The sequence below is a fragment of the Panicum virgatum genome, chromosome 6N, assembly GCF_016808335.1.
Source record: "Panicum virgatum strain AP13 chromosome 6N, P.virgatum_v5, whole genome shotgun sequence".
Taxonomy (NCBI): domain Eukaryota; kingdom Viridiplantae; phylum Streptophyta; class Magnoliopsida; order Poales; family Poaceae; genus Panicum; species Panicum virgatum.
In genome coordinates this window covers 3,645,245-3,666,043 of record NC_053150.1, presented here as the reverse complement: position 1 = coordinate 3,666,043, position 20,799 = coordinate 3,645,245, and the positions used below count along the sequence as shown (strand labels likewise).

General features: G+C 48.3%; 2 protein-coding genes across 2 annotated transcripts; one reads left to right on the top strand and one right to left on the bottom strand.

The window, feature by feature from the left end:
• Positions 1-5,537: 5,537 nt before the first annotated feature.
• LOC120679778 (BTB/POZ and MATH domain-containing protein 2-like) lies at positions 5,538-6,152 on the top strand. Its single transcript, XM_039961431.1, has one exon. It carries the CDS (start codon positions 5,538-5,540, stop codon positions 6,150-6,152), a length of 615 nt encoding a protein of 204 aa, XP_039817365.1.
• Positions 6,153-6,585: 433 nt separating this feature from the next.
• LOC120677607 (methionine aminopeptidase 2B-like) lies at positions 6,586-10,889 on the bottom strand. The gene is made up of 13 exons (XM_039958759.1): positions 10,600-10,889; positions 9,960-10,056; positions 9,347-9,473; positions 9,182-9,215; positions 8,993-9,100; positions 8,691-8,790; positions 8,458-8,603; positions 8,262-8,353; positions 8,073-8,167; positions 7,663-7,759; positions 7,411-7,554; positions 7,002-7,219; positions 6,586-6,913 (listed from the first exon to the last, which is right to left on the bottom strand). Exons 2-13 carry the CDS (start codon positions 10,026-10,028, stop codon positions 6,803-6,805), a joined length of 1,341 nt encoding a protein of 446 aa, XP_039814693.1. The 5' UTR covers positions 10,029-10,056; positions 10,600-10,889; the 3' UTR covers positions 6,586-6,802.
• Positions 10,890-20,799: the final 9,910 nt, after the last annotated feature.

The window sequence follows — 20,799 nt, the reverse complement described above, 5'->3', positions numbered from 1 at the left end:
GCTGCAATGTGGCAGTGTTTTCTTGACTCTATGTATTGCATATAAAGGAAAGAATACAACTGAATCAGGGCCGTGGCCTCCGACATGCACGGCACGTCCATCACGGAGCGAATGCCATCCCAGACGCCCTAGTACGTGCCGCACGACGCGCTCCCTCGCGGACACAGCGCGAGTCAGAGCACACGATGCGCACAGCTCAACTAACAGCCATGCGCAGCTAACTGACTAACTGGAAAAACAAACAGATAAGCACAAGAATTATTCAACAAATCTCCTCCTAAGTCTTGTGCACTGTCACTACTTACAAACCTGAAGGCCGATCTTGGTACAGAGCTCCAGAAACTTGCTCTTGCAAAGGGGCTTTGTCAAAACATCACCCAACTGCTCATCAGTTCTAATGAAGCTCACCTCAATCTGCCCATTGTGTGCATATTCCCGGATCAGGTGAAATCTTGTATCGATGTGTTTGCTCCGGTCATGATGCACAGGATTCTTGACAAGAGAAATTGTGGACTTGTTGTCCACCCTGAGCACCGGCTTGATCACCACTGAATCCAAGATTTCAGACAAAAGCCGTGCTAACCATACACCCTGACAGGCAGCTGTTGCAGCAGCTATGTACTCAGCTTCACAACTAGACAATGCCACAACCTTTTGTTTCGCTGACTGCCAACTGATGGGGCTTTCACCAAGGAAAAAGATGATACCAGTGGTGCTCTTTCTGCTGTCAACATCTCCAGCAAGATCACTGTCACTGAACCCAATAAGTGCAGGTTGATCACCTTTCTTCCTCACATACTTGAGCCCCCAATCTCTAGTCCCAGCAATATATCTCAGAATGTGTTTTACTGCTGCTAGATGATCTTCGTGAGGCTCCTCCATGAACCTACTCACATACCCGACTGAGAAAGCCAAATTAGGTTGAGTGTTCACCAAATACCTCAAACTTCCCACCAAGCTCCTATACTCTGTAGCATCAACTCGAGGGCTATCACTGTCCCTGCTCAACTTCAGCTTTGCTTGCATAGGAACATCACAAGCATTGCACTCCAGCATGCCAGCCTTCTCAAGAATTTTACTTGCATAGCTTCCTTGATACAGAGTGATTCCCTCCACTCCTTGCTTCACCTCAATGCCCAGATAATAAGTGAGTGATCCCAGATCACTCATCTTGAAAATTTCTGTCATTTGTGCCTTGAACTTCTTGATGCTGTTGCAGCTGGCCCCTGTGATAACAAAATCATCCACATAGACCCCCACTACCAGCCTCTCAAACCCAGCACCCCGACAGTAAATTGCATGCTCAGATAGACATTTCTTGAACCCAAGAACACCCAGCTTATCATCTAGCTTTTGATTCCAGGCACGAGGAGCTTGATGCAAACCATATAAAGCTTTGTGCAGTCGGTATACCTTGTGTTCTTGCCCTGCTTGGGCAAGCCCCGGCGCCTGTTCCACGAACACTTCTTCTTGCAGGTCGCCGTTCAAGAACGCCGTCTTGACGTCCATATGGTGAACCTCCCAGCCCTCATGAGCAACAAGGGCCAGGAGCAGTCGCACTGCCTCCATGCGCGCCACCGGTGCAAAGACTTCATCATAGTCGATGCCGTGGCACTGTGCGTACCCCTTCACGACGAGCCGCGCCTTGTGCCTCGCCACCGCGCCGTACTCGTCCCTCTTCACCTTGAACAACCACTTGAGCCCAATGGCACGCCGGCCTTGCGGCAGCTCTGTGAGTGTCCACGTGCGGTTCTCCTCGATCGACCGCAGCTCCTCCTCCATCGCTCGGCGCCAGCACGCCTCCTTCTGTGCCTGCGCCAAGGACGCAGGCTCCTCCGCGCTCACCGCCAGCAATCTGCCATCGCCAAGATCACGAACGGCATAGCCCGGCGGTGATCCCGGCCCCACGACGTCGTCCATTGCACGGAACCGCAGCGGCACATCGTCGTCGTGGTCGGTGTCCAGTTCATCGCCTTGGAGAGGTGGAGGCGTCACGAAGTGGACAGGCGATGTCGAGGCCGAAGGTGTCGACGTCGCAGCAGGGGGCGTTCCTGGCGGCGACGCGCTCGGTCCACCCTGCCAGGCCGATGTCGCAACAGGGGGCGTGCCCGGCGTCCCAGCTTCCTCACCCAGCTTCTCCTCCGGATCACCAGGTGCGTACCTGGTGGTGAACTCGATGGTGAAGGTGTCGTCGACGTTCCCGGCTGACGTGCCGCCTTCCTCGCCATGGGACCAGTCCCACTGCGCCTCTTCGTCGAAGATCACGTCCCTGGTGATGTGGACGCGACGCGTGACAGGATCATAAGTCCTGTACGCCTTGGTTCCCAGCTCGTAGCCGACAAAGATCATCTTGCGCCCACGATCCTCCAGCTTCTTGAGGTGTGGAGTCGTGTTCCGCACATAGGCGATGCAGCCGAACGTCTTCAGGTGATGGACCGCCGGCTTCTTCCCGTACCAAGCTTCGAACGGCGTCATGCCCGTCACACTCTTGGTCGGGCACCGGTTGAGGATGTAGACCGCGGTGTTCACCGCCTCACCCCAAAACCAGCCCGGCAACCCCTTCGCCTTGAGCATGCTTCGGGCCGTCGCCACCACCGTGCTGTTTCGCCGCTCGACGACACCATTTTGCTGTGGGCTGTAGGGGGCAGTGAGCTGTCGTCGCACCCCTTCAGCCGCACAGTACTCCGCGAACTCAACCGAGGTGAATTCGCCACCCCGATCAGTCCGGAGCACCACCAGCTTCTGGCCAGACTCCTCCTCTATACGTTCCTGGAACGCCTTGATCGCCGCGGCCGCCTGATCCTTCGTCGACTTCACCGACAGCCACATGAACCGGCTCTTGTCGTCCACCAGCAGCAGGAAGTACCTGCCGCCGCTCGGTGTCGCCGGTGAGATGGGCCCGCATAGGTCACCGTGCACGATCTCCAGTGTGCGCTCGGCCCGGTACTGCGCCACCGCCGGGAACGAGTTCTGCCGCTGCTTGCCGGTGAGACAAGCATCGCACAGCTGGTCCACCTGCTCGATCGGTGGCAGGCCGCGCACCATCTCCTCCCGCGCCAGCTTCCGTAGCGCGTTCATGTTGACGTGGCCCATCCGTGCGTGCCAGCGCCAAGCCTCCTCCTTGCCGCGGGCCGCGAGGCATACCGGCCGTGCAACGTCGAGGTCGAGCACGTACAGCCGGTCCGGCCTGCGTGGCACCCGCGCCAGTAGCCTCCGGCTCTGCTCGCGGATCCTCAGGACGCCGTCGTCGATGTTGATCTTGTACCCCGCCTCGTCCAGCTGCCCGATGCTGATGATGTTCGACGTGAGGCGGGGAATGTAGTAGACGCCGGCGAACGAGCGGTGCTCCCCGTTCTTGCTGTTGAATAGCACTGTCCCGCAGCCTTCGATGTTCGCTACCGAGCCGTTGCCGAAGCTCACGGACCCGTGCACCGCCGTGTCCAATTCCGCGAACGCCATCCGAGCGCCCGACATGTGATTCGTCGCCCCGGTGTCGAGCACCCACGACGTTGTGTCGTGGTTCTTCTCCTCCTCGCTAAGGTGCACGAGCACCTTGTGCTCGACGAGCCGCACCTAGGAGTCGGATCCCGCGGCCATCCTCGCCGTCACCGCACCGGATGGCGCGACCGCCGCCCGAAGTGGATCTGGGCGTGCCCCTCCTGGTGATGCCGATGTCGCAACCAGGAGAGTCGCCGTGGTCGCCGCTTCGGGTTCCTCCTCGGGCCTCCCGCCCAAGGGATCAGCCGGCGCCGATGTTGAGCCATCGACCACCGGCGGCGACGGAGACGGAGCTGCAGCAGAGAGGGGAAGAAACGGCGTTGACCTCACCAGAAGCAACGAGGCCTCCTCCTCATCCTGGACGACGTGGGCCGCCTCCTTTTTGGGCTTCAGTGGACAATCCCGGGCCCAATGGCCGGTTTTGCCACACCGGCGACATTGATCCTTGCCCACCTTGCCCACAGAGTTGCCCGGCCCAGTAGACGAAGACGATCCGGAATCGCCGCCTCGGCCTCTTCCGCGTCCACGCCTGCCTCCCCGGCGCACAGAGCTCCCGCCCGCGCCTCCGCTGGAGTGGTTCTCGGCCTCCCGCTGCTTCCGACGCGCGTTCCACTCCTCCTCCATGAGGTACAGCTTGCCGTCGTGGAGCAGCGAAGACGGCGGTCCCTCGAACGACTCCTCCGCCGCCTTGAGTCGCCCGGTCAGGTCCGCCACGGAGAGCGTGGATGTGTCGAGGAGCGTGCGGATCGCGACCACGATCTGCTTGAACCGCGGTGGTACACTCCGCAACATCTTCTCCACGATCTTGCTATCCAACAACACCTCGCCGAGAGTTGCGAGGGAAGCATGCATGCCGGTCAGACGAAGCGCATAGACCTCCACCGACTCGCCGTCCTTGAACGTGGCGAATTCGAACTCATGCAGCAGTTGCTGCGCGGTGTTCTTCCTCACACGATCGTCACCGACGCGCAACGTCTTGATGGTGTCCCACGCCTCCTTCGCCGTGTCCTTGTCAGTGATTGTCGTCGCCAACTCCGGCGGCACGGCGCTGCAGAGCGCGTCGAGCGCCTCGATGTCGTTGTCCGGATCAGCGTCGCCGACCTCGATCGCCCGCCAGAGGTGGCGTGCCCTGAGCTTCACCTTCATCAGCCGCGCCCAGTCGGTGTAGTTCGTCTTGGTGAGGACGGGGTAACTAGTCCCACCGCGCACCTCTCGAACGACCCGCTGGATCACGACATCGCCGCCCTTGGCTCCGCCCGCTCCTGGACTATCGAACTTTCCGGTCTTCTTCTCGCCTCCCTTCGGCGACGACGGCGGAGTGCCCGTCATCGCCCACTCGATCGCGCGGTGACGATTCCAACGACGAAACCTCGCCGCGATCGATCCCCAGCCCGCAACCGGCTCTGATGACACTTGTCAGAGACCGCCGGAGGGACGTCGCTGCCCGCGACGCCGGCGAACTCAAGAAACGCACACGCACACAACTCACGCAAACTGGAACTGGATGAACACGAGGACACGGTCTCGTTGTGCTGCAATGTGGCAGCGTTTTCTTGACTCTATGTATTGCATATAAAGGAAAGAATACAACTGAATCGGGGCCGTGGCCTCCGACATGCACGGCACGTCCATCACGGAGCGAATGACATCCCAGACGCCCTAGTACGTGCCGCACGACGCGCTCCCTCGCGGACACAGCGCGAGTCAGAGCACACGATGCGCACAGCTCAACTAACAGCCATGCGCAGCTAACTGACTAACTGGAAAAACAAACAGATAAGCACAAGAATTATTCAACACCGGCAACGTCGTCACCTCCGCCACCTTCGCCGTCGGCGGCTTCGACTGGGCGATCCGCTACTACCCCGACGACGGCAAGGGCGACGAAGCGTTCGTGTCCGCCTTCGTCCGGCTCGTGACACCGAACGCCACCACGCGGGCGCTGTTCGACCTCAGGCTGGTCGACCGCGCCACCGGGCTGCCGCGCTTGGTGCACCGGAGCACGGAGCCGGTGGCGTTCGAGGGGCGCCCGCGCGTTCATGACGAGGGGCGAGCTCGCGGCGTCGCCGTACCTCCGCGGCGACCGCCTCACCGTTGAGTGCTTCCTCGACGTCGTGCGGGGGGCGCGGCTCCAGCCGACCGCGGCGTCTCCGGAGACCGTCGAGCCTCCGCCGCCCGACCTGCGGGAGCACCTCGGCGCGCTGCTGCGGACGCAGGTGGGGGCCGACGTCGCCTTCACTGTGCAGGGAGAAACGTTCCGCGCGCACCGGGCCGTGCTCGCGGCGCAGTCGCCGGTGATCAAGGCCGAGCTCTCCGGGTCGCCTCCGCCGACGAAGGAGGAGGACGCAGGTGAGGCGGTGGCCGTCGACGGCATGACGCCTCTGGTGTTCAGGACCCTGCTCCACTTCATCTACACCGACGCGTTGCCTGGCCTGGTCGATCTTGGTAGGGAGGAGTACCGAGAACTAGTGGGGGATCTTCTCGCGGCGGCGGATCGGTACGCCATGTGTAGGCTGAAGCAGATATGCAAGGTCATCCTGCAGGAAGAACTTGATGCGAAGACCGTGGCAGCTGCGCTGGATTCTACTGGTCATAGCCGCCATTGCCAGGCTCTTGGAGACGGTTGTGTTCAGTTCATGCCGTCGTCTGGATAGGAAGGATGAGCGAACCATGCGCTTATCATCTGTCTAGTGCTGATGATTGTCTGTTATATCTATCTACTACTACTACTAATTAAATAAAGTATGCTGGGGTTTTAAAAAAAAGTATGCTTGGATTGATTCGTTCAAACAAAGCATGCTAAATCCCTTATTTTTCTTGCTCCAGTGGACTTTACTCTGTGATTCGAGCTATGTCTGTCAAAGTATGCTATAGTTGAAGTATGTTTAGGCTCTATCTTTGCCCGGACAATACTTCTGCAAAACACTAAAACAAGAGTAAAAACAATCGCCAGACAGGCTCAATTGGGCCTTTAATAATTTGGGCTTCCAAGTTGCGCCTTGTTCAGTAGAGCATTTTCCCTTGTTCCCTTTCCGTTGCAAAGCAGCTCCCGATCTGTGGTTTCTATATTCCGATTTGATAATCATATTTTACTCCACCGGATGCTCGTATCAAAAGGTTATCCAACATTAATTCAACAGGGTAGCAATTTCAGTCCGTCAAAAAAAAACCCAACAAATTCCAGGCTCAAAACATTTGATCAGGAGTGCGAAATTATTTATCTGGCTGTGATATGTGACTATGGTCCATAAGGAGATGGTACACAGGTTGCGCAAAAACGGTGTGTGCTCCACTAAAAGGAGGCTCAGTAGTCATCGCCTCTGGAAATCACCTCTTTGCAGGTCGGCCGGAGTAGGATGGTGTGCTCAAACTGCGAGACGTAGCTCCCTCTCACATCGCACAGGGGAGGGTACGGCTGTGGACAGAGCGGAAGTCAGTGATTAACCAGAGAATGTCAGTGACAAGGATTAGAGGATGGGGTGGAGATGGAGGGATTCACGTACCTGAACGATACCATTATCACAGAGATTCTTCAGAGCCATGAGGTACTTCGTCTCACCGAGGCGGTCCAAGTACCGGCGACAGAAAGCGAGCGTTCCAAAGTTGTTGTTGATGGTCCCGAGTAGTTGCTTCGCCTTTGCTAACCGCAAAGGTACATGTCCAACATCAAAGTTCTTCATGTAATGACTACATTCCAAGTCCTCCCTGACAAATCCCTTTCCTGCAAACATCGTGAAGGTTATAAAGTGTTGAAGCCTTGTCCCCAGTAGGGACAATAAATTTTATGTAGTGAAGTCAAAGGTCATTCTACTTATATAAGTGGCAAAGTGACATTTTTCTGGGAAAACAATTAGGACACATTACACTAATAAATTTATATCCATGAGTTCAAGCTGCAAAATAATAACATACCGGTAGATCCAAATGTTTCAATGGCATAAAACTCTCCCTCCTCCATTTTTGTTTGTTCTCCACCTTTCACTATTGGAACTGATTTCCCAGCATGGATTTGATATGGTCCAATGCTATGTCCATTGAGGTTCCGAACACTTTTTACTGTCATATACAAGCAACAAAGTAGTTTTAGTTATCATTTCCTTTTTCACTTTACATTATTTTTGCACACTGGGAAATCAAAAGCTGCAGATGACTGCTTTACATTACCTTGGAAAACTTTCCCATTGATTTCAACCTCATATGACTCCATTACTTCTTGGATTGCAGCACCAACATCACAAAGCCGTGCATCTATTCCAGCTTCCTGAGATGAAGTAACACATCATTACTGATGTCCAATATGTGCAAGCTATAACAGAAGAAATAATTTCAGACAACCAAATATACTGGCCCACTTAACAGGAGAAATTCAAATTAGTCAAGAGAAACTATACAGTAGCAGCTACCGGCTAGAGAGACGCCTACACACTATAATTGTATAATGGAAATCAGTATTCCAGGAACACATGAATGTGTTGCACTTGAGCAAAAGCTGTCGCTTTTGTACAATCAAACAGAGAACTGCAGGAAAATGGCATGAATAAAGCCTACAGAATGCAGAAACATGTCAAAATTACCTTGATCCCTGTATTTGTGGCATCTCTTGTAGCTTGAAGCAATGGATCGTACATAGGGTTGAACGCAACAGTAAATGCACAATCAACAATGTACCCTGGAAGAGATACAAAGTTAGTGCTTGCAACTAAAATAGCATGACTAATTGACAAGGAACCAAATCAATAAATAAAGCAAAACTATTGACGGACCATCTATATGTGTTCCAAAGTCAAGCTTCATCACATCATCATATTGTAGTACAGTTTTGTCACCCGCATTTGGAGTCCAGTGGGCTGCAACCCTAAGGAATGCATTTTTCTTTCATTAATTCGTGAATGGAATGAAGACTTGGAAACACAATAGAAGTATACCAAACTAATGGAAAACTCTAGAAGAACATCATACCAATTCAAGGAGCATCCAGTTGGAAAGGCAATGCCAGCTTGCAGTCCATTCTCCTTGATAAGTTTTCGGACCATATTTTCCAATGTTTCACATAGATCAACCATCAACATTCCAGGCTTTATGATGCTCCTCATATATTTCCGGACCTAGCAAATACAAATATACATTGTAGAAATGCAACCAACAACATATATAACTACTGCAAATAAATTACAGAGGGGTATATTTTAAACCTGTCTATGAACTTCTGCTGCTCGCCGAACAGAGTTGTACATTGGCTTTTGCAGTCGTTCAAGCTCCCTCTTTTCCTCACTAGTTGTTCTCCATAAATTACTGAATAGCATAATGTATAAATTTGTAAGCATTATCAGTAGTTCATTATAATAGTTCAGAATTGCCAGTACTTAAAAGAATGGGGAAAAATGCCAATACATTTCAGATGTAAAGGATTTGTTACGACAACAGACCAACATATGTTCACACAGGATAGTTTAATTCAACAGAACTTCAACTACTGTGACAGATTTGCACTTACTCATCCTTGTATTGTTGGATTTCACCCTCAGGAAATTCACCTGAAGGGAAAAGCTCATCAACAGGTATTGATGGAGGACCTGTCTGCTGAAGGGGGTCCTTCTTCTTTCTACAGAAGACACGAGTCATCCTTGTCAAATTAAACAGATCAAACAAGAAAAATATGGTTTAACTCAACAGAAAAACTCACTTGGATTTGTTTTTCTTCTTTTTCTTCTTTACAGCTTCAAAAGATTACCCATTTCAAAAGACAGTTGGTTAGACTAACTTCAAACCAAATGCTAGATATTACAGAATAAGCTTCAGATCCACATGAGACATTTGGCAAAGTGAAAATGCAAGGTAGAGTTGTCACCTGGTGCTCCATCTTGAGATGGACCATCAGCCTGTGCCTCATCATCATCATCCTCTGGTGGTGAGGACTGAGCTGCAAGAGTTGCACTATTGCTGCTTGAAGCTTTGTCCCCTTTAATCAGATTCTCCTGCAAAAGAAAAGTGGATGCTAATTGCTATGGAATAAAACTAGCAAGGATCACGCAAGAGAAATATGCCACATCCACAATCCATGTAACAATGATAGTAGGTATCACTTGTTCAAGTCTTCTAATCGTTTAGCTCTGAAACTGAGTCCTGGAAAAGCTACCCACATCCTTTAGTCAAAAGTTTACTGACCATTATTAGGAAATTTTGGTCATCACTTACAATGGCAAATTCAGATACAGCATAATTGCAACATGGAACAAATGAATATGCAAATAATGCATTAAACATGTGTATGCAAGAACAGCAGCCACAGCTATCATGACTAGAACCAGACGTCCAGACCAACTCTGGAAACAAAAATAATCCCCTGGTTCTCAAATAGATGCCAAAAAAAAATGCATTCTCCTTTTTTGTAGAAACAGCATCAGTGATTCATTCCATGGGGCATGGAAACAAAGGAACTCCAAACTGCTGCAGCTACTTACATTCATTTCATCATTCTGTCCAACATGCAATGCCTCCATCTCCTTAGCTGTTGTATCAACCGCAGCCATATTTTATATTTTGAAAGCAGGTTCAAACCTGAATTTGCAGAATGAACAAAACCATGAGCACCAATGTATCTCAGGATAAAGAACATTTCAAATCAATGTATACCCATTGTAAGGCCATTGAGAGCTATTCACAACTGCCTAACAGAAAGTTGACACATCCAAATAATATCCTATTTTGATCCTATTTTGATTCCCTTATCAAACTCAGTAAGTGAATTGCAGGATTCAGAGTCAGGTTAAGAATGCTCATTAAACACAATGATGCATAAATTGTCAATCCAGCATTTAGCTACATGCATATACCAGAGGGGAAGTAACTTAGCCCAATAGTTCAGTTCTTCATTATCAACATAAACAATACTAATCCGCTATCCTAACAAATAATGAAACAAGGCCCGTCTGACGCTGCATCCACAACTACGCGGATTGAGGAAAAACATGCAGTCCCTCAGCTGCATCACGCGGCACATACATGGATCAATTTTTTTTTTTGAAAGATTACATGGATCAAATTTCCATCCCGTTTCACAGCACCACACGGCGCAGACACCAATCGGATTGCGGGCCTAACCTTGGAATCGGCTCCCGCCGGGTGCGGGTCCTCCGGGGCGGGCAGCTCCCGGTAACCTCCGTCGGCCTCAGGTACTACGCAGGTCGGGGGTTTCGTGGGCGGGCGATGGCATACCGCGGCCGTCGGGCGACGGGGGACGGGCGTCGGGATGGAGCGGGGAAGAGAGGGAGGGCGCCGGGCCTCCTGGAACGGCGGCGGATGACGCAGCAGGGTGGCGGCGGGGCCAAACCCTAGTCGCCCCCTGGCGAGAGAGGCGGGAGCCACGGAAGCGGCGCGACGGTGGGGACTGGGGGGGGGGGGGGGGGGGGGGGGGTGTGCGGGGGGAGAAGGTCAGCATATGGGTAATTACTTGCAACTACATGGGGACCTGGGAGCGGTGAGGAGCAGATTTTTTGGGCAAAAATGTTTAGGTACTTTTACAATACTAATTAGAAGTATTAAATATAAATTAATTATAAAACTAATTATATAGATGGATGAAAAGTCGCGAGATAAATCTATTAAATCTAATTAATCCATCATTAGATGTTGTTAACTGTAGTACGACATTGTCTAATCATTGCATAATTAGATTCATTAGATTCGTCTCGCGATTTCACCCAGGATAATAGAATGGGTTTTGTCAATTATCCACATTTAATACTTCTAATTAGTAGTCAAACATTCAAAATTACTGTAGCGCAGGAAAAAATTTAAAAACTAAACAAGAACGTCTCGACAAAGGCTCCGTCTGGTACATCTAGTATTTAGAAGTATTAAACGAAATCTAATTACAAAACTAATTTTAAAATATTAAAACTAAACTGCGAGACAAATCTAATGAGGTATGTTAATTTATAATTAGCGAATGGTTACAGTAGCATCACTATATTAAATTATGAATTAATTTGGCTCATTAGATTCATCTCGCGAACTAGTACCCATCTGTAAAAAAGTTTTATAAAAAAAATTTTATTTGATAGTTTTAAATAATAAAATTCTTTTTGATGTGACAGGGACTAAAAAAATTGATGGAAACGAATAAGATCTTAGAGTTAGAGCAAGGTTTATAGCCTGCTGTTGCTGGCTTTAGAGCTCCTTTGGACCAGCTTCTTAAAAAACTTAAAAAATGCTTCGTATCACGTTGTGTTGAAAAAGTATTTTTTTTTCATCAGCTTCATCCATAAAACAACTAAAGCTATTTCCAGTTTACAATAGGAAGGAGAAACCAGAAATTGTAGCTTCTACCGTGGGGTCATGTTTCACTGAACAATTTTGAAAATAACTTCAATTTCACCATAAAAACTGCTTCAGAAACCGTTCTAGAAGAAACTGAAGCCACGCCAAATGGGATCATAATATTTTTAAAAAAACACATGTTCTGATCAAAGTGCGTGTATCCTCACTCATCACTCTAGTCTTTTTCAAAAATTTACTACTCTTTTCGTTTCAAATTATAGGTTGTTTTGGCAAATTTAGATGTATAATTTTTGCTATGTATCTAGATAAATATTATGTCTTCCTGCAGATATCTCGCCGGGCCGCCTCCGAGAAAACTCGTTCACCTAGCCGAAGGGCAGCCGGGGAAGACAAGACCCGCCGGCTCGCCGCGGCCGCGCGCGCACGTGCCCATGGCGCGATACACGGACGACGACCCGCCGCCGTCGCCGTGGTCGCTGAGCCTCCCGCCTAAGATAGCGGCCGCGGTCTTCCGCCGCCTCCCGTCCCACGCCGACAGCGTCCGCTTCGCCGCCGTCTGCCGGCCGTGGCGCGCCGCCGCGGGGCACCGGCCCCCGCCGACGCTGCCGTGGCTCGCGCTCCCGGACGGCGCCTTCTTCAGCTTCCCCGGCTCCGCCGCGCTGCGCTTCCCAGACGCCGCGGGGTACCACGGCTCCTGCGACGACTGGCTGCTCTTCGACGGCGGCGGCGACGGGTACCTGCTCGCGAACCCGTTCAGCGGGGGCACCGCGCGGCTCCCGGCCCTGTCCTCCGTCCGCTTCGTCGTCCAGAACGGCGGCGCGGCGCTCTCGTGGCGCGGCATCACGGATGACTGGAGAGCCCCCTGCGGGACGACCGTGCGCAAGCTGGTCATGTGCCCGGGCCAGGTGGTCGCCGCCATGGTCGGCGACGGGCGGCTCGGCAAGATCGCGATGTGCCGCCCCGGCGCAGGTTCCTGGGTGATGAGCGCCCACGACGCGTGGAGGGGGATCGCGGACATCGCGTTCTACGACGGCAAGGTGTTCGCCGTCGAGGACACCGGCGACCTTTTCGCCATGCCCACCGGCGAGGACAGCCGCGCCGGCGAGCCGGCGGTGACCTGGGCCAGGTGCGTAGTCAAGGCCCCCTGCGCCGTGCCGGCGCGACGGCGCAAGGCACCAGCGCCGCCGGAGACGCGGTACCTGCTCGTGTCCGGCGGCTGGCTTCTGATGGTCCACCGAGCGGTCATGGGCGACGGCACGGTCAAGTTCGCCGTGTTCCGGGCCGACCTCGGCTCGCGCTCGTCGCGGTGGTCGGAGGTCAGGAGCATCGGCGACGACACCGCACTCTTCGTCGGCCGGTGGTGCACCCTCGCTCGGCGCGTCTCCCAGTACGAGCTGCCGAGAAACCGGATCCACTTCTTGGACGACGGCGCGTTCTCCCGCGGCTGCGCTCACCGCTTCGGCTCCTACGACATGGGGGACGGGAAGACCTACCCGCTCCTAGAGCTTCGTAATGGCGGCGCCGGCGACACTCCAGCGACCTGGCTCTTCCCTAGGTAAGGAGCTAAGGATCAAGCAGCTACAATAAACTACTTGATGATCGAATAGCTTACTTATCTTCAGATTGACGAGTAACCATGTTTGTGGATTTTAATTCAGGGAGCAAGGCGTCTCGAGCTGCTGGTGTGATCTCAGTTCCGACGTGTTCGGCCTCGTCCTGCGCCGCCTCCGTTCCCGGGAAGACCGTGTCCGTCTCAGCGAGATCTGCCGCGACTGGTGTGCCTCGACGCGGCAACACTTGCGCCGGCGACCGGTGGCCGCGTGTGCCCCCGCGTACTCGACGGCGACACCGTGGAGCCGTTCATCTCCTGCGTCGAGCGCGTCATTGCGGGCGGCGCCCTGCACGGCCTGACGACCGCCGCCATAGCCCGTTACCTCGTCCCGTCCGGCGACGACGCGCTGCTCATGGTGCGGCGGCGGTTCCCGGCGCACCGAGGGCGACTGGTGGCCGCGGTTCGCGCCTTCGCGGTGCTCTGCGCGGACCATGCATCGTCCCAGTGGAAGGAGGTGAGCAGCCTGGGCTGCGACAAGGCGCTGTTCGTCTGGCGGCTCTGCTCGCGGGCCGTGCGGGGACGACCCTACCCGCTCGGCCGCCCGATCTTCTTCCTGCCGGACGACTGCGCCGGCATGTCGTTCTGGGAGCCGCCGCCGCGCAGGAGAGCTGACCACCACGCCGCCGTGTACAGCATGCTTGACGAGAAAGTCACCTACTTCGTACCGCGTCAGCCGCAGGATGATGATGGGGATTAGTCCGTGCCGGCGACATGGCTGTTCCCGACCGCCGACGGCGAGGGACGAGATGCGTCGTCGCTGAAGTAGGTGAATGCCTAATAATCTTTCTCGATTAGCTTAAGCTTTTTGAGATGATGAATTGGTATGTAGGTGATAGCATGAAGACTAGAGTTTCAAGTTTTAGTACTGGTGGATAAATTTAAATAAATCTTTTTTTGATAACCACCACATATATAATGGTGGATACAATTAAATAAATCTTATTTGATAACCTCCACATATATAATATAAGATGATTGGTAGATCCATACAATTTATGTAGGCCAGTTTTAGGAGAAATGATGTGGAATTTTGATCATGTTCACCTTAAATCTTAACTTAACACAGATTAAACTATTCGATTAGATAAAAAAACCCACTGTTGATGAAATTCATGTTTCCTCATGCATTTTAAATTTTGGTGGAGTCTATATGCAAAAAAAAAAACAATCCTTGATTGAACACTAGCTAAATTTCTTATTCTAAAATGCGCTTTTGTTCATACACAATAAAAAACTTCAAATGCACGTGCATATGCAATCTGTATTGGTTAACTAAGCTGGAAATAATGATCACGGAATCGGAGGATGGCCGTATTATATCGGCCTATATTTTGACCGTTCATTTCCATGTAAGAATATATGCACAATACAAAATCAAAAGTATTAATATTTTGGAATTCGAAATGAACAAATAATGAGACCCCATCACGACATTGACTTTTTCATTGTCTATAGTCTAAAGACATTGATGAGACCACACCACAAAGACATTGATGAGACCACACCACGACAAAGTGCTTTCCTCTTTAAGTTTCACATAGGCTTATAGTTTTAATACTTTGGAATTCAAAATGAACAAATGAATATCAGGGAACAAACCTTCCCTTCTGCGACGCTGTTTGGTTCCATTCTAGAATTCCTAGAATGCGTCTTCTAGACTCCGCATGAAGTACTAAATAAAATCTATTTACAAAACTTTTTGATGAGTGTAATTTTTTTTGCGACGAATCAAATAATGATAATTAATTGGTGATCAACTACAGTGATGCTACAGTAATCACCCTCTAATCACGTGGTCAAAAACCTCATTAGATTCTCCAGAGTTACTAGCGCAGGGGTTGTCGAGTTGGTTTTGTAAATTGCCTTTATTTGATACCCCTAATTAGCGGTCAAAGTGTGTTCTAGACTATTCTATGAACAACCAAACGGGGCCACTCTTACACACTTGGTAACCACTTTGTTTGATAAGTGACGACAAACATCTTGGGCATCACCTTAAAATAATCCCTTTAGCTAGATATTGTTATTACTAAAACATCACAATTGAAGTATTTAGCGTTTGGTACTTATTAGTATTTGCTACAAAGAGGTACTAAGATAATCTTTTTGTAGCGTTTCCCTCTCATCGAAGTGACCGGCCCTAAACAATAGGGGTTTTTTGACTCACATGCAACGCTGTTTTGAAATCCAGTAGTGCCCTGCATGCTTCATTTTACACACTAAGAATGTGTTTTGGTAAGGGGAAGTGATGACTAGTTAGTATTTTCAGTGCAGCTAATCCTGCCATGTGTACATTTAGGTTGTAGTAACTTTTTTGCGGCTTTATAGTGCAAACCATATGCTTTGATGAAACTAAATAGATGACTGTCAATTCAATAGCATAGAATTCCTGTCAATTCAATAGCATAGAATTCCTATTAACTTCTGCAAAGCTTATTATTCTGACATGGAGTTGTAGAATCATTGATTGTACTGAACATGGAGTTGTAGAATCATTGATGGTACTGAACAATAGTTGTGTTGTCAGCTCTTTAACTCATGAATAACATCGAAATAAGAGTGGACACTGTTGAAGCTCCCAATAGGTGGCGCTAGACATATTACATAACGATATCATCTGGCATATGCCAGAACAAAACTAAATCATTCAGCATCTCTAACTATTTAGAGAGGTAACTTATTCTATATGAATGTTACACACAACTTACGAAGCTCAAAAACTAGTTGCTGATTGATTGAGCATTTTCTACTGCATTTCTTTTCACAAATCAAAGCTAGGGATTGCACTCAGGGTTACCACCATGATATATAGTTACAATGTGTATTGACAGAACCGATACTGAGGCCCAGGAAGGATGCCGCAATGGTATGAAAGGAGTCATAGATTGTTGTGAAAAGGGTGAAAAAATAACCAGCGTATCAGATTTATTTGGACCAAGGCGCTATTTATGGCTTACCAGAGTTGGTGGAGCAATGAACTTAGAGATTAAGTACAAAGAGAGGTCACTTGCATTCTTGATACAAGGAAGGAATCTGTATCTTAATTAGAGGCTAGAAAGTTAGGGAAATGTATTTGAGATAAATGAAACATACCAAGTTCAGAATTTTACTCTTGACCCAAAGTGCATTAGGCTCATCGATGGCCTCAACTATGATATACTCGTTGGATATCTTGGTTCGACACTTACATGAATCTAGCACCTATAGCATGCACAGAAGTAGGAAACATAAATATATTAGAGCAAGTTGCTATTTTTGCTATCCACGTCTCAGAAGCAATCAGGTTTCCATATATTTGTGATTGCATCTACGAGTCATTAATCGATTTAGGTCCAAAGAGATTGGGCATGAGGCCCTCCAACATGAATTATCCCCCAAACTACAAAATTATTTTAGGTAGGATAACACAAGATTGTGCATCTTATGAAGTGAGGACGTGAACCACTTCTAGTAAATGTCTTGCGTTCATATCTTATTAAGGGATGCGTACAACATAGGGACTTCAAAACTGAGAAACATCTGGACATTGTATCTATGAAAATAAATTAATGACATAGTAGGAGATCAAGAGGTACAGAACAAGAGAAGTACCATCATCATCAGCAGCAGAAAATGAACAATAACAAGAGGACGAAGGGGAGTGGAGGATTTGGAGAATTTCCTTTCCTTTGTCCATCGTGTTGGAGAAAGAGGAAGACCAATGGCAGGATTAAAGTCCTTCCATCCTATTGGAGGTCTTGAAAGATCTCATTCCTCTTTCCATCTTTCCTCTTTACGTGGCTACCCTACCAAGACACAACTACACTCTATAGCTACCATGACACCTCCTATTTGATACCTCTTATTATACCAAGGTATAGCAATAGGGAAGGGGATCACCTCTATTTATAGGTTCTCATGGGTTTGTGGTGTTGCCATGTGGAAACTTCCACACTCCATCCTTCTCCAACTATGCAAAATATCTAATTCTAGAGAATTCATATCATACCATGAAGCATGGCAATTCTTCTCTCTTGCCATTTACAAATTATTCTAGGATTACAATTTTCAACACATGCCGTAGCATCATTCTCTAGAACTTCGGATGTCAACCACTATGAGCTTCCGTGCCCCCCCCCCCCCCCCCAATTGTATCCCTCATCAATAAAAGATGCTATCCCTCTCTCTCAGTTTTAGCTTCTTGCCATTCCCCCATGAGACAAACAGATGAAAAAAATTGGAGGATTGCCCCATCACCATCAGCATCAAATGTTGTCTGATATTGTTATCCCATACCACCATCGCCATTGTTCAACCTTTCGGATGCTGAGGCCTCTTTCACGGATCTTAAGATTGATACATTGATATAAGGTAATTATTTTGTTATTCTATAGCATTCAAAAATTTTAGTCAGTTATAATAATGTTTATGCGAGTGAATCTTATATGTGCAATGTAGTATAGTTCAACACGATGGACCACTTTTGTGTTTATTGTGTGGCAGTGAGTAGGGCTGGAAACGAGCCGAGCCGAGCTGAGCTCGGCTCGGCTCGATTCGGCTCGGCAAGTGAACGAGCCGAGCTCGGCTCGGCTTGCTATTTTTGCGAGCCAGAAAATCAGGCTCGGCTCGGCTCGGTGGAGGCTCGCGAGCCCGCTCGAGCCGGCTCGCGAGCCACACTAAACAATGTGAACTAAACTCAAAATAAATTAATTTACTTTTTTTTGAATGATAACAATAATTATGTGGCATATATTTCTTATGTACATACAAATTGCTATGTTATGTGTATAAATATTAATTTATACCACTAATGATGGAGAATTAATTCATCAATCATCGTGAAATTATTCTTAAACTGTATTGGGTCGAGCTCGCGAGCCGGCTCGCGAGCCTGAACGAGCCAGCTCGGCTCGGCTCGCTATTTTTGCGAGCCAAAAAATCTGGCTCGGCTCGGCTCGTTTGAGGCTCGCGAGCTGCTCCGAGCCGAGCCGAGCCGTTCCGAGCCCAAGCTGAGCTACGAGCCACGAGCTATTTTTCCAGCCCTAGCAGTGAGCATGGCTATAGAGTAGTCACTAATTTCCTTCAGTTGATTTCCTTCTTTTCATTGTGACTAAATATGTCATTTATTTGTTTGTGTAGGCTGGTACTTTTGCCTCATACATTTCAGGAGAAACCCCAGAAGAAATATTGAACATGAAGCTTATGATTTGGTGACCATGTGAATGCAAATTGTGGCTTGCAATGGTGGCTGTAACCATTGTTATCTGAAGTCTTGGACCTGATGGTCGCTATAATTTTTGGAGGTGCATGCTGTATGGCAAGATAACTTTATCATCGATGTGTTAGTGATGTTTGTTGAAAACAATTATTGTTTCATTCATATCTAGTTGAAGTTGTAATATAAGTTTGGAAACAACCATGATATTTTGATTTTGGCTATGACTATGAACTGAGAAGACCCCTACTGCAATCATCTTTTCAAAAGAGAGTTTATCTAAAAGTAGAAGAATGAATTTACATTCCCAAAAGGCAGTTAATAGTTTAGCGATATTTTTAAGTAACTTATTTTCTGAAGTAGGAGGTGATATGTCTCATATTATGGTGGGACAAGATAAAACCAGCCTAGTTGGCTGAATCAGCTATCTTTTCTCATCACAAGATCCAACTGAACCCATCGATCTATGGAAAGATACCTCTTGAGTGTTGTGCAATTTCTTAGCAAAGTTGGGCTCTCTTCATGAAGCATAGCTACCTTTCCTTTTTCTTTTTGAAGGAAGCGTAGTGTTGTTTTTCTAGTGACGTTGAGAATATGGTAGTTGTATGCTTTTTGCACAATTGTAGAGTCTCATATGTCTTCATTCTTGCGGGAGAACATGAAACACTTGTACCGGCAACACGCAACAATCTTGATCTTTGGAAAATATGATAAGATTAGGTTCGGTGTTGGACAACAACTTTATACAAATGCTACCGATGTCCAGTAAAACTTTACCATTGTTACAATATATACAATTTTAATACATATATTTATAAGTGGGTATTGCATTTCCCAAACAAATCAATATAGTTTCTAACCTTGGTTAGTACTTAGTGTATTAAACAAAACTAGTTTTCTATACACATGGTTTGCATAAAACCATCACAATGAAGTCATTTTATTTACTATTTTCATGTTCACAAGCATATGTAATTCATATGTTTGAATTTGAAATTAGTTGAAATAAGTAGAGAGAGAGAGAGCATGAAAGCTATGGCGATGAGCTATTGGTAGCAAGGCATGAGCTCCACGATGTGATGACGCCAAGATCAATGGAGGCATGGCGTTGTGCTGCTGTGTCCGCATGGCATAGCAGAGGATGGAGGTGATGTAATCAACAATGGGGTTTCACTCTCTCTCTCTCTCTCTCTCTCTCTCTCTCTCTCTCTCTCCGTGTGTGTGTAAGCATGAAAGCTATGGCGGTCAATAAGTACAATTTCAGAACTCATAAAATAGCAAAGACCCCAAAAATATATAATGCAAGATTTCAATTGCAAATATAGTGGGAGAAGAACTACCATCAACTTGTTTCGCTGGCTGGTGGCTGGTGCAGTTTTATTGTGAAAGAAAAATATTGCTGGCTGGCTAGTGGCTTGTGGCTAGAGTTGGTCCGATTCGAGAGAAAAATACTGATGGTTGGTTAGCTGACCAGCCAGCCGAACACTGACCAGCCAGCTGAACAAGCTACATATCTCTATAAATGTCCAGATAATACATGTCAGTGACACTCATGATTGGTACATGAGTGGCCACAGATTCTCCTCCCGATGCGAAGTATTGTTCTACATACGTCAATGAGTGGAATACCTTTTTAGTAAGTAATTGAATCAATCAAAACTACAAAATCGCTGATAAGAAAACTAGAACCTACTTAGTATTTTCCAACAAATAGGCTCTATGGTCCATCTATCAAAATCTATCCCATCTTTTTTTGATACCATCATTGCATTTTCTGAATATAGTCTCCTTGACCCCATTCAGGAGGAAGAGAATTGATGTTGAACTCAAGTTGCGCAATGATCTACATGCATGTAACAATGAATATTAGTTCTCGGTATCTTGAAGTATTCAAAGAAATATATCGATACAACATTATAATTAAATGTCAAGACTAGCTTTAGCATGCTGGTCCTTACATTATATTTATGGCTTGTGTCACAATCTCCATTAACACATTCAGGGAGCTCGACCCCATTACTTCATTTTTAGATGCAAGTCATGCTCCAGCAAACAATAAGTGAGCACAAAGTAAAATGGAAATGATATGTTGAAATTACAAGTAAAATTGTCCGTGTGTGTGTGTCTGTTGTGTGTGTGCGTGTGTGTGTGTGTTGTGTGGGTTGTGTTGTGTGTGTGTGTGTGAGAGAGAGAGAGAGAGCATGAAAGCTAAGGT